This window comes from Hakea prostrata, chromosome 9 (assembly GCF_041222555.1).
Source record: "Hakea prostrata isolate BN-2017 chromosome 9, UWA_Hpros_2, whole genome shotgun sequence".
In the NCBI taxonomy this organism is placed as follows: Eukaryota; Viridiplantae; Streptophyta; class Magnoliopsida; order Proteales; family Proteaceae; genus Hakea; species Hakea prostrata.
Window position 1 is genome coordinate 12,887,454 of NC_142608.1, and position 20,590 is coordinate 12,908,043.

The 20,590-nt window shown below is 36.4% G+C and overlaps 2 protein-coding genes across 4 annotated transcripts; one reads left to right on the forward strand and one right to left on the reverse strand.

Moving 5' to 3' along the window:
- Nucleotides 1-5,558: 5,558 nt before the first annotated feature.
- On the forward strand, nt 5,559-13,454 carry LOC149004708 (putative 2-carboxy-D-arabinitol-1-phosphatase). 2 transcript variants are annotated; one of them, XM_089167862.1, is made up of 7 exons: nt 5,559-5,859; nt 7,735-7,832; nt 8,773-8,892; nt 8,973-9,072; nt 9,164-9,303; nt 9,416-9,495; nt 12,548-13,454. In XM_089167862.1, exons 1-7 carry the CDS (start codon nt 5,712-5,714, stop codon nt 12,672-12,674), a joined length of 813 nt encoding a protein of 270 aa, XP_089023988.1. In that variant the 5' UTR covers nt 5,559-5,711; the 3' UTR covers nt 12,675-13,454. The 2 variants fall into 2 exon arrangements, with proteins under 2 accessions (XP_089023988.1, XP_089023987.1); XM_089167861.1 differs by having other exon boundaries at nt 7,735-7,886; nt 12,548-13,453.
- A 210-nt stretch (nt 13,455-13,664) lies between these two features.
- CKS (Nucleotide-diphospho-sugar transferases superfamily protein) lies at nt 13,665-20,553 on the reverse strand. Of its 2 annotated transcripts, none has more exons than XM_089167863.1 (8): nt 20,030-20,551; nt 18,727-18,772; nt 16,827-16,913; nt 16,614-16,738; nt 15,797-15,936; nt 15,649-15,700; nt 15,405-15,515; nt 13,665-14,472 (listed from the first exon to the last, which is right to left on the reverse strand). In XM_089167863.1, exons 1-8 carry the CDS (start codon nt 20,279-20,281, stop codon nt 14,380-14,382), a joined length of 906 nt encoding a protein of 301 aa, XP_089023989.1. In that variant the 5' UTR covers nt 20,282-20,551; the 3' UTR covers nt 13,665-14,379. The 2 variants fall into 2 exon arrangements, with proteins under 2 accessions (XP_089023989.1, XP_089023990.1); XM_089167864.1 differs by lacking the exon at nt 13,665-14,472 and adding an exon at nt 14,485-15,196 and having other exon boundaries at nt 20,030-20,553.
- Nucleotides 20,554-20,590: the final 37 nt, after the last annotated feature.

The following is a 20,590-nucleotide window of genomic DNA, read 5'->3' on the forward strand; positions in this document are numbered from 1 at the left end:
ACAAGGATCTCGTTTAGAATCTCCTTGAAAAACTTTTTAAGCGGTTACTTTGGTGTTCTCAAAAGAGAAATATTAAGAAACCCAGACTATACGTTAAGTTGACGATGGTCCAAGGGAAACTTTGAATTTTTTTTAGGTACGACTATACAAGGATGCTTTTTATACGAAAAAATGAGATATAATGTATATTTTTTTGTTTTTTTTTTTTGGGTTCAGAGGATATTATGTATATCATTAGGGAGAATCGAACATACAACTTCTTCACTAAGAGGTGTTGATCATTACTAACCGATCAACCTTATTATAGTAAATTTTGAGTTTTTAACTAAAGTGTTTTCTACTCTGACCCATAATTTAAAGTAATTAATTCATGATCCATGAAGAAAAGGGAATCTTTCTAACACTATTAAATGACTACTTTCTTTTCTTATACACTTTTAGCAAGATAAATTAATGTCACGTTGTATCACTTATAGATACTAATTGATCCTTTCCCTTACAATAACTCTATAAATATTAGATAATTTTATATTTGAAATTAAATCAAATTAATTTTTTATTTCTCTCCTTCTTGACAAAAGATATTCAATTAAGAGAGAAACAAATGTGGGAGATGACCTAACAATTTTTTGTACCTACAAGTAGACAGAGTAGGTGGTTACAAAATAAAAAAAGGAGAAGTAGGTCAACAGTAAGGAGGTCGGAATTATTGTGGGGTAAGGTTTCAAAGATTGGGCATATTAGTCAAAGGATCAACATTTTATGGGTTTTTTTTGGGTTTAAAATTGTGGAGATTCCATGGAAAATAATTCAAAGAAGAAAAACAAATTAATATATACCCTTAAGATTATAAATTATTACATTTACGTTTTTCTCGAGTTTATATCCTACTTTATTTACATATTTTATATCAAATTGAAAAATTTATAAAAAGATTTAAAAAAGCTAAATATATCTTTTTACTATTTAAAACTGATAGTGTTAAGCACATGAGAGGTTTCTAACATACTAAATTTCAATGAGTATAAGCATGATAGTTTAAAAATGTAAAAGTATATAATTTTCTCTAAAATGATTTTTAAAACAAGAAATTGATAAATTAATAAAGAAAAAGGTAATAACTACACTTTCAAATAATTAACATAGAATTCGTCTCGTGTCTCACACAAAATTAAAAAAGAAAATCGTTACATGTGTAATTTATTAGTGTACCTTTTTTAAAGTAGTTGATCAAATTTCTAAATTCAAAGGTTAGTTTAGTTGACAATGATCAGTGTCTCTCAACGGGTAGGTAGGATTCATTTTTCCGTAATGATATATGTAATACTTCCAATCTTATATTCCTAGTAAATTAACATAAAAACACTCCCAAAAAAATTCTAAGTTTAAATGATATAGACATTCAGGTCTTCAACCAGACATGCCCTCTACAAAATTTATTGATGAGGCAAGTCAAATTTTAGAATATTCATTAAGGGAATATTATTAGTCACAATGATTTATTAATTTTCTAAATATAAAAAGGCATACAATTTGCCACGTGGACAAATCACAAATTAAATCTTTTCTTTCTCTACCCTAATAAGTGAAAAGCCACCCTTGGAAAAGGAAGGATAAAAATCAAGGTAAGGTGGCTAAATTTTTTTTTGGTAAATTGAAAAATTATTGAAGTAATTCAATACAATTATTGGAATTTAGTGGTAATGGGCCAAAATTTTAGTGAATCATTCGAAATAGTCGATCTTGTCAATAAATTTATCACTACATTGACAAACCTTGAAATATAATTAAGAGTCTTTTTCTTTTTTTTATCGATGATTCACAAATATTACTGGTGACTCATTTCTAAAATTACAGATTATCCATTGTTAGAGAATGGCCTTCATTCTATTAACTACTTTAAAATTTAAATAACTATTTTACCTTTATATGTAGGGCTATGACTGTAATGCCCCTATCATCATGTCATTCGATACCTAACCATTAGGTGGGTGAAGGGGTTTTTTTTTTCTATACTTTGACAAAAAATGCCTACCTTTGACTCAAACCACCGCCTCTACCAAAAATCATCCACCACCCAAGTGAGTACAAAAGCTTTTCTAGGTTTAAATACAAATGGCGTATGACAATCTCCAGTAGAGAAGAAAAGAATTGATCACCACATTTTTATGGGACTGCATTGAGCTATGAAAATAAGAAGCTAATTGGTGATTTTCAATAATAAATTTTTTTTTTGGAATGAGAATATTAATGCCGCCAAATGGATGTGAACCCAAGACCTCCTTGTGGGAGATTGCGCCTTTAACCGCTTTACTAACCCACCATTGGCTCAGGATTGGTGAAAATTTCTCAAAAAAAAAAAAGATGAAAACAAGTTAGCCGTTTGTCCTGTATAGTGTAAAGTTTACCAAATTTTAATGTATTCCAACCAACCCACTTTTAAAACATTGGATTCGAATCGTATCTGATTCATATTAAAATGTCAATCCAACAAACAGGGGCAGAGCCAGGATTGAAAATGGAGGGGGGCCGAATGTATGTGGGCCAATGTGGGACCCACTGTAGGTCCCATCTCAGAATTTATTATTATATTTTAATGTATAGTCTACATTAAAAATTAGGTAAATTAATAGAAAATTGGTTAGTGTGAGAGAGAGAAAGGAATAATTTGAGAAAGAGAGTGAATACCTGATGTAGAGAAGATTTAGGAGAATTCCAAAGTTTGCTAACTACTTCAATATTTTGTGAGACGTGTGAGAAAAAAAAGAGAAAAAAATAGGAATAAAAGAGGAAATTCATGAGAGAATAAATAGAAATGAAAATAAGAGAGAATATATAAGAAGATATTCAAGGATCGTGAATTAGTTTTTAATTAGAATTTAACATTTTATTCCTTAAAACTAGGGATTTAATGATAACCATTAGATAGAGATTATGAATGACATTTGTACCCATCATCTTTATCTTAAATTGTTATTTTTAATTTTTGGAGGGGGGCCAAATAGTGGTATTTCACATTTAAAGATAGAGAAATAAGGGAAAAAACAAGGATACTTACAATTTCAAAAAATCCGGGGGGGCCATGCCCCCTCCGGTCCCAACGTGGCTCCGCCACTGCCAACAAACATAACTTCGGCTTTACATTGGTTTCGTTCATCACAATCTTTGGTTTTTCAATTTATTCTTTCTCCTACTATCTCGTTTGCATATTTTGGCAGAAGAGCTGCCATTTCCAAAGCTTTTCAAGTGAAGAAGCTTCTATAAACCCGATCAAGAGAATTAGGGTTTTGTATCAGTAATGTATTTTGTTCTAGGCAAGGTTTAAAGTATTGGTGTTGAGTATCATATTGGTTAGGTGATTTTAAGAGATGTATCATCCTATATCGAGTATTGTATTGTTCTGACTAATGTATTTTAGTGCAATTCAATAGAGAGACATATCGATATGTATTGTATTGATTGTTTCAACTATAGATACGTATCGTCCAGTATCATAGGATACTTTAAACCTTGGTTCTAGGCTTGTTTTCTGAGTTTGATTGTTGTTAAAGACTAAGTATTTGAAGACTGTCTGGGAAAAAAACATGTATAGTGGCTCTAGCGATTGCGAACACCATGAACAGGTGCCAAGGAAGATCCCGGCTCCTGGCGTCCTCCATTGTTGGGGTTCGAAACCTTTGTCGACTCATCGGATCCAATGCTGATTTTGGCTTTGAAGCTCTGATGAGTTTGTTATCCAACTTTTCTATTTTGTAGAACGATGAAGGACAAAATAAATTGGGTAGGTGACTTTCCATGGCGACAACAATTTCCGGTAGTAATAGGTGTTTTTCAACAAGGTATAGGAAGAAGATGGGATCCCTTCACCCACCTGAGGATTGAGCATTGAATGACACAATAACGAGGGCATTATGACCATAACATTACACAGCAAAATGGTTATTTTAATTTCAAATTTTGAATTAGTTAACAAAATGAAGGTCATTTTGTAATAGTGGGTAACTAGTAATTTCAGAACTAGGTCATCGGTAATATTTGACACTTAAAGGTAGGTGCCTAGAGTTTTAATCCCATTTAAGTGGGCCATCAGTAAAAAACTCTATAATTAAATAAATACACTGAGAAAAAGTTATTAAGTTGAATAAAATTAGGTGTTCGAAATTTGTATTGTTATTTTTTTGGTAAATCAGAAATTTATTCACAGCGCAAAGCCACGGCAGGAGGTTCACCACCTAAGGAGTGGAATTCACCATACATGCTTACAATTGATTGGGCCTTCTAGGCTAGATGATTAGTCACATGGTTGATGCCTAGAAGCATAAGAGAAGTTGCAATCTTCAAAATCGGTTACAAAGTGCCTAATATATGAGATAATGGGCTTGTTTGGAGGAGTTTTTGCCAACCTCACGAGTTTCTTGCAATCTGATTCGATAACAATCTTTCCAAGTAGTGTCAATGCAAGGTTGGTAGAATAGTAAGATCCGTACTTCTCAGTGAAGAGGTCATGGGTTCGAACCTTGCGGATGACAAAGCTACCTCTAAGGTTGTAATCGAGGTGCGCACAAGCTGACCTGAATGAACCTCAAAAAAAAAAAAAAAAAAAACCCTTCTCAAGCCGTTCCAACATACTTGACCTCAATAGCCATAGGAGTGTGAAACATTGCTGGTTCGGAGACTGCTCTGATGACTCGTCCTTGTCATCTCATAATAAGAGGCATCGCGAGCTATTTCACACAAGCCCATTTGGGGAGGCTCCCTTGAGCTTCCTTCTATGGGCTTAAGTTACTATTTCTGTTCTTGGGCCTCGTTTATACTTATTTCCTGCTCTCTATGTGGGCTTGTATAATTAAAAACATTGTAAAATTCTTAATGGGCTTTTTTTTTTTTTTTTTTTTTTTTTGGTACTGATGCTTTTTAATACTGAAATTGAAATGTCATCCGCAAGCGTCTAACCCAAGACCTCTCTACTGAGAAACATGGATCTTTACCACTCAACCAACCCTGCATTGCCCTTGCAAGCTAATTGTAATCATAAATTTGTTGGAGCTAAAACGTACGTATGGTATTTTTTTAAGGTATTTAAACGTCTCAAATTGTGCAAATGGAGTTTCAAGTGCATTTTCACTCCCAAGATCAGTCAGTCCGTAACCTTTAAAGTTGCAGCCTAGAAAGATTACTGCAAGTGCCTTCAAGTTATATTCACTATTACACTGAAAAACAACCGGGGGAGAGGAGTAAAATTAAATTGTACAGAAGGAGACTGCTTCTAAGTAAATTTAGAACTCCAAAAACTATGGGTGAAAGAGTAAAATCACCTCCTTTTTAGAGATAACTGGAAAGGTGTCTCTCTGACGTTACCATCATACTTAACCCAACAATGAATTTTTTGGATCAAAGGCCCCACTTAAGGGCGCCATAGAAAAACTCCAAAGCCTATCATCCCAAAAAGAAAAGGAAAAAAACAACAAAGAAAAAGAGTAAAGCGTTATGACTATTGCCTTATCATCAGTACTGGGCTCTAACGTTAGTTCCAGATTTCATACTGATTTATCATTTTGTTGGATGATCATGATTGGACAAAATATTATACTTTGCAGTTCCTCGAAGAAACTGAAACTGCAAATTGCTCTCTGGAAAATTTTGGTAACTAGGATTGAAAGCAAAACGCCTAACGCAGCGGGAAGGTACAGCTAAAGTTCAGCTTTCAAGAAATGGGGTGCACATATCTCGTCGTTAATAGCTGCCCTTTCTGGTCGAACTCGCTTATTGATGAAAAACCTCGAACTCCTCATTCTCGTCAATCGACTTCTGTAAGAATTCGGTGCTCATCTGCTTATCAGGATGTCTCTGTACCAACTGGTAAATTTACCCTTTGTTACACATATCTTTACCTACTTGAATGACTTGAATGTGGAACTCTGCAAGGATTAAAGAGTAAAACTAGAAGGAAAGAAATACTTATCCTTTTTTATGCATGAACTGAAAATCAGAATACCGAAGGGGCCAAATTGCTAGTACAAAAGGTTTAGAATTCTATAAAGAAGATAGGAGGGGAAACATGAAGCTTTCAGAATGTGTTGTTGCTTTGAAAACTTGCTCGTAAGTATGCTTATTCTGGATATAAGAATGACCCATTAAAATTGGGTGTTGCTCCACTATATTTTGAAGAAGATAGAATTGTCTAACCATGGATTTGAAAGTCGTGGTTGTGGATCATTCAATATTATGGTCTATTTTATAGACTACCAATTTTATTTCTTACTGATACAACAACCCTCCTTACATCTGACAATGAATTACTAATGATGAGTAATTGATTTCTTTAGTAAGTGTATGTCTCAAGGGAGAGAAGTGGTGAGTAGCTTGTATTGCGGAGAGTGGGTTAGTTTTTCTGCTGAAGCTCTATTCAGTTAGGAAGTTACTGTTAGTCGAAGGATGTACTGAATTTTCCAGTCTTACATGCATAATTCATGGGGCCCCTAGGATTGGATCCAGAGTTTTAAGCTACAAGGTTTGTATCAAGCTATCATAAAGGACATTCTACTGTGAGGTTGTAATTGGATGACACATTTGAACTCTATCTGAACATTATATCTACCATTTAGTGTAATCTTGATGGTCTCAACTCTCAAGTACTGTGACTCAATGTTGCTGTAAATAGTACAAACTTTTGCATTTAGCTTAGATTTTAATGCGTCATTTAGAACCAATTTTAGGAGCTTCTCTACAATTTTGATGGTAGAAAAATGTGTCAAATGCAAACCATCTTACTAGGCATAGTAAGGTAAAAATATATTTAGGAAACACAGATCTTTCTTTGCAGCCTAAATTTCTTTATAATTTAAATGGGTTTTCTTGTGATGAAAAATTTTGTATATCCCAATATATCCACTGGGAATTAGAGGCAAGATTGTTGCATTACTCTGGCATCGAAAAAAGGGCCAGTCTCTTAGTGAATGAGGGAAAAAGTTGTCTTTCTCTGAAGGAATCATTTAATACCAGAGGAGGTATTTTCTGACAGTGGGAAAAGTCTGCAAGTGATTTATCGGTTCAGTTACTTCTCCAATGGTTGAATTGCCATAGAGTGCAACTCTTGGTTAGGCTTTCTGAATATGATGTAAAGTGACCTCTGTCCTCACATCATTTATGCAGAAAATTAAAAGAAAAAAATTTCCTATTAATGAAAGTTGCATAAATTGAAAGGTGAAAAATGAAGAATTGGTCTGGTGGGTCTAATCTGGTCTCGTAAGAGAAGAGGATTCTTATGCAGTAAACTTGCTGATCAATTTAGCATGCACTAGGGATAATAACAGAATGTTGTCCCTCATCCTATGTAGGTTGTATAAATGCGTATTGAGGATAACTAAAACTCAGAGGAAGTACTCAGAGTAGGAATTTGATTATTAAGTCAATGTATGCCTCTCCTTCCCCTTCTCAATTTCATGCCACAAATTTAGTCTTTTTCCTTGAGTGCTTCCTTTAATAGAGAATGTATAAGAACATTGTCGTCTTCTGTTTGCAAACATACTCTTAAGTCTGTTACTAGTGTGTGTGATCGGAACAGTCTTTTATGCAGAGCAATTGATTTCAGACCAGATCAGAAATGATCTAATGCTAATTGAAGACAGTGTATTTGCTACTTTTCTTTCCATTTATTCAGCTTTCTTCTATTCCTGTGTTTTGGATGTTCTTGAGTCCAAATTGTAATGGTTTTTTACAATGTATATGTGACAGAGAGACTCAATAAAGACTCTTCCATGACTGGTGGTGCATACGATTTCACAGGAGCAACAACATCACTTACTCGTGAATTGTTATCTTCACCAAAAAAGGTGACCCTTGTCAGGCATGGTCTTAGCTCTTGGAATGAAGAAAGAAGAATTCAGGTTTTCTGTTCCTCAGTTTAGTCTATCAGATTATATCCTGATCTGGAGCCTAAGAGTTGGTCTTCGACTGGATTGCCCCATCCCTAGTTTATATGTCTTATTTTTTAGCAACTCTTCATTGAAGGTGCAAAATGACACTAGAACTTGTGACGCAACTAATTCTCACTGCCTTTCTACAATAGGAGAAGTTTTGAGAAAAGGATCTAACATCCACTAGTTCTTTGAGGAAGGACATTTTACTCTGGAAGACTTCCCATGTGTGCGTGTGAATATGCATCAAGGATTAGCTCCAGGTGCTAATTCTCGATGGATTAGTCTTGAGTTTGAGTTGGTTTAGGACTTCTAAGTCCTTCTCTGTTTCTGTTTCCTATTCTGTTTGGTACTTGTGAAGTTAACCTACAAATAAAGCTGGAGCTGCTGGAGTCTTCACAAGTTTCTGTGAAGCTCCATAGCATATTCTGGGCTGTTATCTCCTTTTCTTCTCTCTTCCTTAGTCTAAGTTCACTTTACAACCTCAAGATATAGGTATGAACAAGTTCATGTGTGAAAATCTAGTTTTTAATGAGATATAAACAAAGCAAACAAACTGAATTTGTCCAGACATTCAAAAAACCCAGCTGGCATAAACTGTTCTCAACCATCATCCTCGTACCCAAGTTTTAACTTGGGAATAAACTTCTAGGACAACATCAAGTGGCCATCCTTTTTTCTGCTTCATCTTAATGTGTTAGTCTTGAAGGGGAATTTAGCCCCTTCCAACCATAGTTACTTTATACTTTGATCAGAAGTTCTTGGTTGCCAAAGGCTCTTGTGGACCAGTTCCCTACCTCATTTTTGACTTTGCATCTTGAGACGTATCTTCACCTAGTTATGTTTTCTTGTTTAGGGAAGCTCGAACTTGTCCATCTTAACAGATACTGGAGCAAAACAGGCAGAGAAGTGCAGGAGAGCTTTAGCAGATATACGGTTTGACCAGTGTTTTTCTAGTCCTATTTCTCGTGCCAAGGTTTGATTACTACAATTACATGGATTTGATGATAAACTTCATGATCATCTAGTCAATGTCTAACTGTGGTGTTTGTGCAGACGACTGCTGAAATCTTATGGCAAGGGAGGGAGGAACCACTGGTTTTTCTTGATTCACTGAAAGAGGCCCACTTGTTTTTTTTAGAGGGCATGAAAAATGGTGAGTTCTTATTGTATTATCCTAGATCATTTGCTTTAACTCAACTGTACGTGCACTTCCCCACTTAATCAACCTCAGAATTTGGAGGCAGTGGATGCTAGGAAGAAATATCCAGAGGAATTTCATACTTGGAGAGAAGATCCAGCAAATTTTTGTATGAACGGTGTCTACCCTATCAAGAGATTGTGGGGAACAGCACAAGAAGCGTGGATGGAAATCTTATCTGCACCTGTAAGCTCTTTTGTAACTTCTCAACCCTCCCTCTCCCAGTGGCCATACTGAAATTTGATTTGTCAAGATGCCACATCCTCTGAATATTCTTTGCACATTTTTGTCTCATCAGGGGGAAAATTTTTTGGTTATCACACACAAGTCGATCCTCAGAGCACTGGTTTGTACTGCACTAGGGCTTGGTCCCGAAAGGTGATTTTATGCTTGGTTTTAGTGAATAACTGTTGCAGTAAATTGCTATGATGTTCAGTCCCCTAAACCATTATTTGGTATTTGCTGACTCTTTTAATTGTTAGTCATTGTCCCATTACTTTAAACTAATATTATATTTTTTAAGTAATACATTTCTTTCGTGGAAACGTGAAATATAGCATCTTTACGATACAGCATCGAACATAATAGTTTACAGTCCATCATTGCAAGAGCTGTTATTGCCTGGCATTGTGAGAATAAAATTGTATTTAATTGGCCATTTAAGCCTTGGTTTGTGTAACATTTGTGTGAATATTATGACTAATTTTCTCTTTATTTGTTTGCTGGACAATGAAAATGAACCTCCACTTGAAATTTATGAATACATGACTGCTAAAGAGTTTTTTTTCCCAATGTGATAATGTGCTAGGAAAGTATGCATATTTATTGGCAACAGCCTGTTGAAGCAACCCTAGGTTCTAAAATCCTAGTTTTGAATTACTACAGGTCTCCCCAAATGACAAAACTATTTTAATCAAAGATTAATGTGAATTCCATAATTTTGCAGCACAATGAGGACTCTCTTTAGTGAGGAAATAGCTGGGAATAATGTAATTAACCTTGAAAGAAGAAGCCCAAAGAAAGTTAATAAGACTTGCGGCTAAGATAAGAACTGTTTTAAAAAACAAAGGCTACTTGGGAAATTCGGGACAATCAAAGGAAAACATCCCTTAAGCATAAATTTTCCAAACTATCTTCTTCATAATATCGAACAGTTCCGTTGCTGAACTGGTTTGATTTAAAGATATCTCACTTTTGAGGACTCAGCTGAAATTCTCAGTGGAGTTTGATAGCTTAAGGACCAAATTTTCCTCACAGATAATAGGACCCTTCAAATGCACTTGGGAGCGTATCAGCAGAGTATTTTGGGGAACATACTAAAAACCTCTAGGGGGTTCATGAACCCAGGGGTGGTGAAGTAAAACTTCACTGTGTGATTGTTTCCTTCTGAGAAACACTCCAACAGACCAGAAGGTCAAAGCACATCTTTGCAACTTTGATATGGTGACGTTTAGAACGGCTTAATCCTAGTGGGGAGTGGGGAAACTGAATTTCTACCGAATCGCATGTTAGATTCAAGGATTTAATCTAGAGAAGTGAGTACAGAATTAGTTCAGTAAACTAGAAATCTTAGGAAGTGTACCTGTAGCAGGTATCCTGAAATCAACTAGAAAGTTAAGGGTCTGACAATAAAGACCCAATCTAGAGTTTAGGATCATACTGATGCTAAACTTGAAATCTGATTCAAAAGACCATGTCAGAAAACTGTGATTTGAAAGAGTTTGATTTCATTTGGAAAACCAAAATTTGATTAGAATGAAGATTGAAAAGAGAACTTAAAAGGTATTTAAAAAATAGCAAATCTAGTATATGCAGGGAGAGAAGGTAAGAGACAGCTGTCCTGAGAACCAATGGGGAGAATAAAACAAAAGAAGGATACGGATCAAGACTCACTATCTGTTTGTTGTACTAAACTACCACCAATCTAACCAGGAATCACTACCAGAGCTTCTACTGAATCACCAAAAATCTGAAGGCAAAAGCATGTCTTCATTCAACTTAAATCATGGAGTTGTTCAGCCTCGCTTTTATAAAAGAAATGAACAAAGCAGGAAAAAATTAGGAAACCCCCAGCCACTGGTTGTGAAGGATTGTCCTAAACAGACTCAAATACTATTAATAATAGAAGTAAACTTACTCTTTTAAGGACTTTGGTTTAAACAATCCTATTTCTAGTCAACTGAAGCAAAACCACATCTAAACCCCATGATTTGACTTACCCACTAACTGAACCATCACTTAAATCAAACAGGAACTGGTTCAATTTCTAGATGTGCAGGACCAAAAGGAACTCCTGCTTTTACACAACCGCAAGACCTCTGTCTTCTTTTCTTGCTAGCAACTGAAATCTGCATCATGAAATCTGTCAAAGAGTTTTTTTTCCCCTCATTCACCCAGCATTTATGCTACAGGAGGCAAAGCATGGAAGGTGCTTCTTTTGGTCCTCGCTCATCATCCTTGTTATTGCCAATTCCATATTCATTTGCTATGTAATACTTCCATTAGCCTTGTTTGCCCATGCTTGTGTGACCATTTGGCCTATGCAATACTTGGACTGCTCATGTTTGTCTGGTCATTGGGCCCTTACTTTTGCTTGATATGCTTGCTTGTGTTGCCACGTGGCTATTCACTATCACATTGTATAAACAACTATTTTGAACCTATAACAGTAAGCATGAAAATAAGGGCACATAAGGGGATTCCCTGCCTCTGGGTGTGGTCAGGGAAATGGATTGTACCCAGGGATTATGCCTAGATAGGCACCATGGCAACCTGTGCCTTGACTGCGTGATCTTTCAGGCTGTGCAATCCATGGGGCTTTTAGTAATTTTACCATGTCAGATTCTCGTTTTGTGGAATCCTCAATCAATCTTTTTCAATTTTTATTTCCAGTGGGGAAAATTCTGTCTGCCATGCCCCTTAGGTAGCATTACTGAGTTTAGGTCCTTATTTGGGCTTTGCCATGACCATCAATCCTTACTAGACCCCAACTGCTCTTTAACCCTGAGCTGCATGGAAACTGGGTCTAAATTGTTAGCAATTTTGTCCAATTTTGGAAAACTATCAGTTTTAGGCCTTGTGGGGTTGCAACGACCAGCAGTCATCAAGGAACCTCCATGGCACTATGGCAGGTTGAGTTTTCCATTGGAAATAACCTAATTTACATTCTATTTTGGCCTTGAATGGACTTTTTCTTAGTTCTCTCATTGTAATAAAGATTTTTTAGTTTCGTTGACTCACTCGGAAACTTTTATTGGTGCATGGAAAAGAAGAAAAAGGGCAGGGTGTTAAACCACTTATATATACCTCTAGGAAAGTTGAACTCTTGGCCTCTTGCTAAGAGTTGTTGCCCTTTGACATATGAGCTGACCCGTTGGTGTATTGCCTCACTTTGAACAGTGGTACACTTACAATGGTTTTGTTGGTACAGGTTTCGTGCAATTGATGTAAATAATGGTGGGGTTTCTGTGTTTAACTTCAACAGTCAGGGAGAAGCTATGTTACAATTCTTGAACATGACAGCCCATATGAACAGTGATCATGTCTATCATTATTAGAAGGATACAATGCAGTACGGACTATTACACCAGGGTCTAAAGCAACCATTGGCTATTTCATGGGGGAAGAAAACACAGTAATTGAAATCGACAGTAAATATGCTTCCACCCAAGAAACAATATTTACAAAGTTGAGATTGAGAAAGGGTTTTCTGATCAGATTTATGGTCCTTTGCTATTTCTTTATCTGTATTCATTTATTGAAAAAACTGGCAACAGAAAATTAACTGACAACAAGAATTCTGTTTTTTATTCTCTGTAAGTTTGAAACACAGACTGTAAGGTGGATCCTGTGGTATTGGATTTGCAGTTATAAATTTGGTTAAGATCTGCCACCTGCATCTAGGCAGATGAAATTCTGGTGAGAGGGACTACTTTTGGACTGTTCATCAACAGTGTCTGCCATGGTTCAATTGCTAGAATAAACCTCTGGTTTGTTTTATTGAAGTTTTTGGATCATTTATGCTGATATAACCCATAATTATTTCAGTCTTTGGGACTGAGAAACATCTATGTTTCATCTTCTGCTGTTCTTTCCCATATGGTTCTTTAGACCTCTACACTCTTTACTTTTCCAAGTCTGTCCGTGGTTCAGGGATTCTCAAGTTGGAAGGATACTTGGGCTTCAACATTATCTTTGGTAGTTAAGGCTTTACTGGGTTATGCTTATGTTCATTATAGACCAGGGATGCATTTGGAGCCAACGCGGGTTTAGCATGGTTGTCTCTTCCCATTGCTTGTAGCCAAAATTCCTCAAGTGACAACTGTTCAGAACAAAGACTTGCGAAACCAGTGTTTTTTTTTCGAAGGTTTGCCTGGGCCAGTTTATGCACACCTTAACTACGAAACCATTGTATTTTTTTTACCTTGACTACTCCTTGTGGATAGCTGTTACATATTATTTAAATATAAAGCAGACTTTCTGCTCCTGGCCCCCAAGGGAATTTGAAATCTGACTCGTGCATGGAAGCGTCGATCTTTTGACAATTGGGCCAGCTCTCGGTAACTCACCTTGCCATTCTATTGATTAGCATATTTAGCAAGGCTCTGATGATATATTATAGAAATCTAGGTGACTCGCCTATAAAACATCTTTTCATTGTATAAATTCTTCCTAAAGGTGCTTCCCAGCTGATGGCAGTGTTTGCATAACAGACCTGGAAACCTGGGGGTGGATCCCAATTTCACCTGTCTCATACCGTTTTATATCTCACTGGAACCGTCCCACTGATTGCTTCCTTGTTGATCTACAAGCAATTGCCAGTGGAAGAAAGTTTCTAATCCAACAAATCATGTATACAGTAAATCTGAATAATTCACATGGAATACAATCACATCATATTAGTCACCACTGCTAACTGTGGTTCTTGGTCTATCCATGCATCTATTCTACCATGTCACTCAATACACTAATTCCAAACAATAAAATGAATGCAGATAGATATATCATGGACTAGGTAGAAGAACCAAATTGATATTGCAGACCTCTCTGGTCACCCTAGGCAACAGCTGGTCACGTTCAAAATCAGAACCCATCTCTTCTAACTTTTTCAAACTCAACCACACACCCCCTTTGGGCGGGCGCGGGGCGGGGGTGGGCAGGAAGATTATCATGCATCAGACTATTGTCTAATCATTATCCTATTAAATTCCTTCACAGTGTTTTCCTATGACACCTCTCCTTTATGCATCAGAATTTGTGTGATCACAACAAATTTTTTTCACGCATCAGAGCTTCTATCTTTTCAACATCTTCTGGAGTGTCCACCCCATGGGCATCATGGTCAACCTTGATCACCTAAAAAGGATACAAGGCAACAACTTTCAGGATGCAAGATATTAAAAAATAGACAAGTGTAACGAATAATCAGTCCGTCATCATTACGGTTGATAATTGTATCAAGTAAGAGCTTTATCCATCAGAAGCCAAATTTTCATACTTGATGTAAGCTTTGGCCAGTGAACTAGGGTCACAGATGACTGTCATACATAAATTGCAAGTTCATCTAACATGCTGTATATTGAAAAACAATAACTGATACTCTCTAGTCATGAGATATTTTTGGTCCCATGGAGAAAAAAAATAATGAATGCGGTTCTAGGTAAAAGATGAACAAATCTATAAGTAATTGGCCATAATTGAATACTGGCTTGTCCTTCTCATAAAAGGACAATCTCAGGAGACAGTTACATTTTCATTTCTAAAAATTCCCTTGGTATATATGTAACCTTGTCTTTTGAGTTCGTGCTTTATATATATACACAAATATAACAGGTTCTATTTGTGAGCCAAACCCATAAGCCATAAGGTGCACGATGAGCGCACGGCTTCAAGAAGTAGAGGAGCTTGAAGCTTGATACAATATAATAAGATCCTTTTTTCTTTTCTTTTCTTTTCTTTTTTTCCCTCTTCTCTTCCCTCTTCCTTCTTTGCGGGGTGGGGGGATTGTTTACTGGTTACCAGAGGTTTTAGTCCATAGAGGAAGAGCTTGAGCCCCAGGTTTTCACCAAGATTATCGCATCTGATACCACATATGTGCCCAATTAAATTAGGAAAGTGAATGCAGTTCTACATAAAATTCAGACTCCATACAATTAGACACTCAAGATTTAAGCAACCAAAAGACAATAGTGTTGGCATGTCAAAATCAATTGAATAATGTGAAATGTGAAGAGAACATAAATCTCAGACGATAGAACAGGTTTAACTATTAAAATCTCATATGATACCTTCATCTTGTACCCATTCTCAAGGACTTTAAGCTGCTCTAGATCTTCTTCTAGTTGCAAAGGAGTTGAAGGAAGCTCTGGATATATCTTCAAAAATTTTGAATCATAGCTCTGGCAAGACAAAAGAGAATGTTCTAGAAGACAATAACCAACTCTTACAAGGTAATGGATGTAACTATTGTGAAGGAATGCATTGTTGTAATAACTGAAATCAAGATAAAATGCACAAGCAAACTAAGAATACCTGAATACCAAGATGAAGCAGATATGGGAAGTTTGGATTGAGTTTCCCAGACCTGTGGACATTTGGAGAAAGAGATAGGTTTAAATTACTAATCAGTAAAGATGATACATGGACTTAGAACCTAGTTAGCAAAAAGCAAAGGACTCACTTATTGTAGGGAATCAACCCCCTTGAAAAATATATCGCATATCCATGATTATCCACCACACACTTAACTCGGTTTGGATCAAATCCATCTTCAGGCTTTAAGGATGTGACGGCAGTGCTAAATACAGCATCAGGGGCTCCCTGCAAATTTATTTTTTTCAATTAGTAATCGAACCAAATAAAACAGATGAAAGTATTACAAGAAAACAAAATACTGCAAGCAATAGCGCTTTTGACTTAAACAGCACAAATATTGATTTAAATTAACTCTGGAGACGGAGAATTCACTATGCATGAACATGCTATCTATAACTATCATTTCATAGTGGTATTTGTATACATCCTGTATAAGAACATGTTATCCATAACTACCATTTTAGAACAACACCTCTGTTTTCTTCTTCCTACATCTCTCTCAACCTTGCCCCCCACCCCCAACTTAATTGAATGATGGTGTACTCATCTACAGTTCAACAATTCATCCCTATGGTCAAGCCGTCAAGCTATCAGAAACAGTAAGATTACCAATACACAAGAAAACATAACTAGAAGGCTAATTAATCTTTTCTCTCTTTTTTTCAGAAAAAAAAGGGTAAAAGATTCAGTCTAAAGCCAAAAGAAATTCTGGATATACAAAACATATCAAATCCTCTTCTCCATGCGCCCATAAAAAATTAAAATGACCAAAAGAAAAGGCAACTATCTACATAAATTTTCCCATGCATGACAGTTATGCTTATAAGGTCATCACCATAATAATCCTCAAGAAAGTAATGCAACAACAAATATACTGATGCAAAACCGAAGAAGCCCAGTACCTGCAAAGCTTTAACAATTCCATCTATTATCTCAGGTTCAATGAGAGGCTCGTCCCCCTGAATGTTAACAACAATATCATACTTCTTGCCAAGCTTTTGAAGAGCTTCACTGCAACGTTCAGCTCCTATCAACCAAACAAACAGTATGAGTGATCCATAAACCCGACTTGATAAATAAGAAATTTAATCAAGTGGACATTCAAAAAGCTATACCATTCCGGCAAGATTCTGATGTCATTATAACATCAGCCCCAAAACCTCGACAGCATTCTGCAATCTTTTCATCATCCGTTGCCACAACTAGTGCAAGAAATAAACATCAAGGTAAGTTCCTTGCCAATCAAATGAGAGAAAGAAGACACAAAGACTGATGAAACATCTGATTGTGTTCCCCTCTCCCCACACACACATATTTTGTTTAATGGTGAATTGGACAATTCTTCATCTTCAATTAATAAAGCAGAAGTGTTTGATACAGAAGAGGATTGAAGGATCAGACTGGTGAAAAATGCACAACTACAATGCAAGAGTAACCAGATAAGCAAACAAGATCCTCCAAAACTACATGTTTGTAAGTGTACCCCTTTACCTAATATACCTCCCAACACTGGAACTGGGTTTTATTGTATTAAAAAAAAATCCTCAATGCATGGTCCAAAATCTCTGTCAAATCATAGATTTTAAGCAAAATATTTCGGTTTCAATGATTTATTGAAACAAAAATGGGTATTTCTCAGTAGGAATGCAGGGTTTCAATAGACAAAAATGGGTATGACTCAGTAGGAATGCAGGGTTCTGATTGAATTTTCAGCGATTTTAGCCAAAAATATTTATTTGGTTCAGTTTCAGTACAAAAACAGTACATTGATAAGCACTATTTCAAACAAAATTGCTCAAAATTTTGATCTGTTTTGTAAGTTTTGAGTGGTTTTGCCTGTATGAGGGAAAATTCAGGCCAAACCATCACCTTCTGACCACTGAAATAGCCTTTTGGTGTTTGACCCCCCCAGGGGGGGGGGGGGAGAAGAAGAAAAGTTCCTTTAGCCATGCAAAATTAGGTAGAAATCCAATATGTTATGGTTTTGAAATCCAAACAAAAATATAGGACCTTGCCTCTCTGCATAAAGGTTTTTTTAGCATATCAAACAAGGTAAAATAGTCTCCACAAGCAATATCCAACAAAAACTCCTACCTGATGAGACCTCCTAGATTGAGCAAAGTTAAACCAAATAAGTGGTATTAAATCAGGAGTGTCGAAATTAGTCCATGATAATGCAGCCTTCATGATAACCAGTCATGGAAGAAGCTGGAGAAGGGGGGCCATTAAGTTGGAGATTGACTCCAACTTATGCTTGTTATTTGGCTGCTAGTCTTTTTCATTTTTTATTGTTCTTTTTGTCAGTCCATTCTAATGCCTGTTATTTGGAGGCTGTTCCCTTTCTTCTTCTAATTCCTTTTTCCCCCTGGATGGGGTTTGTTTTGGAGTGTGGGGGGAAAGGAGAGATTGCATAACTCAAATCACTGTTGAGAGGGATCAATATCTAATCATATTGCTGCAACAAAATTAAGATTAACCATCTATAACCCCAAAAAGGAGTTGGCAGAAAAAGCTGCTAGAACTCTAACTAATTGGTGTCTGTATCATGTTGGCATTGGAGAAGCCATTATGATATGAGATGTTATAACTTGCAAGAACCATGGGATAGCAACAAACACCTGAACTAAATCAAGCATATGTGGTAACTGAAATTAAAAATTTGGCCATTTGTATTAAAGTCACTCCACGAGACATACCAAACTAAATCTATGGATTTTCACATCTGCCATGACATAAGAATGATCATCACAAGTTTACAAATTCTTAGCATGGTCAACCTTCACAATTCCACCTTATCTTGGATAATATATTAATTCTCCTTACAGTTAAGGCTTTTAAAACATCTTTTGGTAGAACAATATTTAACTACTACACCAGCATCTCAGTGTGGAACCCTGGATCACAACATTTAGTTTCAAAATACAACATTCAAAGGGATATCTTATCCCTAGCAATAATCTAAAATGACAACAATGAACCATCTCAATATATGAACTGCAGCAAAAACATGCATACCTATGTGCTCCAATGTAGTTGCCAGCTTGGCTCTTTCCCATGTTCTCTGTGGAAAAGCAACTAAATCAGCAAGTGGATAGTTAAAGATGAAGCTTCAAGAACTGCAGTATCCTGAACTATCCATCAATTTGACAGTAAAATTCTTAAGACAGAAACAGGCTGAAAACTAGTCTTAATAGATGGCAAATAGAAATGAATCATCACAAAGCATATTAATTGGAACAGACAAGATTTGCTTTCTCCTTTAAATGCAAAAGAAGAAAATAGGAAAGATATAAAAGGAGGAGATGGCTTTTCTTGCCGCAGAGCAAATTAAAGTAAAAAATAAAAAGTCGGGGGTGGAAGGTGGAGTTTACGAATTGCACACCTATTCCTTGCACCCAAATAAGTAGGAATAAGAGTTAAGAATATGGTACCACTAGGTATAGAGAGAGAGTGGTTAGTTCAAGAACTGCAAGTGGTGTTCTGCAAAGCATTGAGGTTATTATTTCTTTTGGGGTTTGAGAATGTGAAAAGAGAGGATGTGCAAGGGGTATCCTGTTCAAGATACAAGGATTGAGTTTGGTATAAATCCAAGTGTGTTTCTTATACTGTTACCATCTCTATTCTCATAGTGAAAAAGTTCCCAAGTATCCCATAGATGTAGGCATAGTTGAACCACCTAAACATGTGTGTGATTTTGTGTTATATCAATTTTGCACGTAGGTCCCACGTAGCACTATTCATAGGTGGGGAAAATACTCAATTTTCCCAATAACTATTAATCTTTAGTCAATTTTCCCAAAACCTATTAATCTTAATTTACAGTTCAAGTGTAAATGGTAAAGAATGTAGAGCCATAAGAACCCCCTTGCAACAATGTGTATTGTTTAAGCTACCGCAGATATCTACGATTTTGAATTAAACATAATATTCAGAACCAGCTCAGGCTCCATGTGCAACGAGTTTGACTTTGTATAAAGCTTATGAAACACTACCAGAAATTCAATTCTATCTCTCAAGTTTTCCAATTTCCAACCATATTGTTCGAATAGGTAGAAAAATAACCAAAAGATACTACCAAAACATGACTGAACTGAAGAGAGAATGTCTTGAAAAGTAGTAGATCTAGATTGGGGGAAGGGGTGAAATTAGCACCAGCGAAAAGTCCTACAATATTTCTACTAAAAAAAAAAGTCCTACAATATGTTTCCATAGAGAAAACGAGAAAAGAAAACCGAAAAACAAAAATGTGAAAGGAATGGGGCAAGAGGCACAAGATCAAGTGCCTAAAAGGGAAAATTATAAAAATCGAGATGGATACCTGGATCATGGGTTTTCCCAGGATTTGAACAAGGGGTTTGCCCTGGAATCGCGAGGAAGCAAAACGAGCGGGAATGATTCCAACGACTCTGCTTCGAAATTTGGATGAACGACGAAAATAAGCACCAGCTGCCAGTGCGATGGCAGCTCCGGCAACTAAGCCGTGCGATATTACTAACCATACTTTGCTGCTACTGCTGCTGCTGCTGCTCCCTGATTCAGAAGTAGACGAACAGATCGACTTGAGGTTCATTTTCAATTTGTAGTTTTTCTTTGCATAGATGCAGATGCAGATCGACTTGATGCTTAAAACGGTTCGATAATTGGAATCAACTGAAACGTTTTTGGTTTAAAAGTTAAAACCATTTGTGAGAGTCCAACAATCCGAGACCCGAATTACCGTCTCTCCACATTCTTTACTGTACAAAAACTTATGGTTGGGGATTCTCTCCTCCTGAATGTGCGGTGAAAAAGGTCGAGAGTAACAGAACCCGATCTCGACCTTCTCCAATTTTAAGTCTTAGGCTCTTAGCTTTATCCATTCCCCTCCTCGCTCTCCCTA

What these genes read in the sequence shown, in the direction of transcription:
- CKS (XM_089167863.1), bottom strand. Translation starts at nt 20,281, where the DNA reads ATGAACCTCAAGTCGATCTGTTCGTCTACTTCTGAATCAGGGAGCAGC. An exon ending in AACTACATTGGAGCACATAG is followed by an intron (nt 16,914 to 18,726) that starts GTATGCATGTTT and finishes TTCTTGCACTAG; the next exon opens with TTGTGGCAACGGATGATGAA. An exon ending in TGCTTCATCTTGGTATTCAG is followed by an intron (nt 15,516 to 15,648) that starts GTATTCTTAGTT and finishes TTGTCTTGCCAG; the next exon opens with AGCTATGATTCAAAATTTTT.
- LOC149004708 (XM_089167861.1), top strand. Translation starts at nt 5,712, where the DNA reads ATGGGGTGCACATATCTCGTCGTTAATAGCTGCCCTTTCTGGTCGAAC. An exon ending in ATGAAGAAAGAAGAATTCAG is followed by an intron (nt 7,887 to 8,772) that starts GTTTTCTGTTCC and finishes TTTCTTGTTTAG; the next exon opens with GGAAGCTCGAACTTGTCCAT. An exon ending in TTTAGAGGGCATGAAAAATG is followed by an intron (nt 9,073 to 9,163) that starts GTGAGTTCTTAT and finishes ATTTGGAGGCAG; the next exon opens with TGGATGCTAGGAAGAAATAT.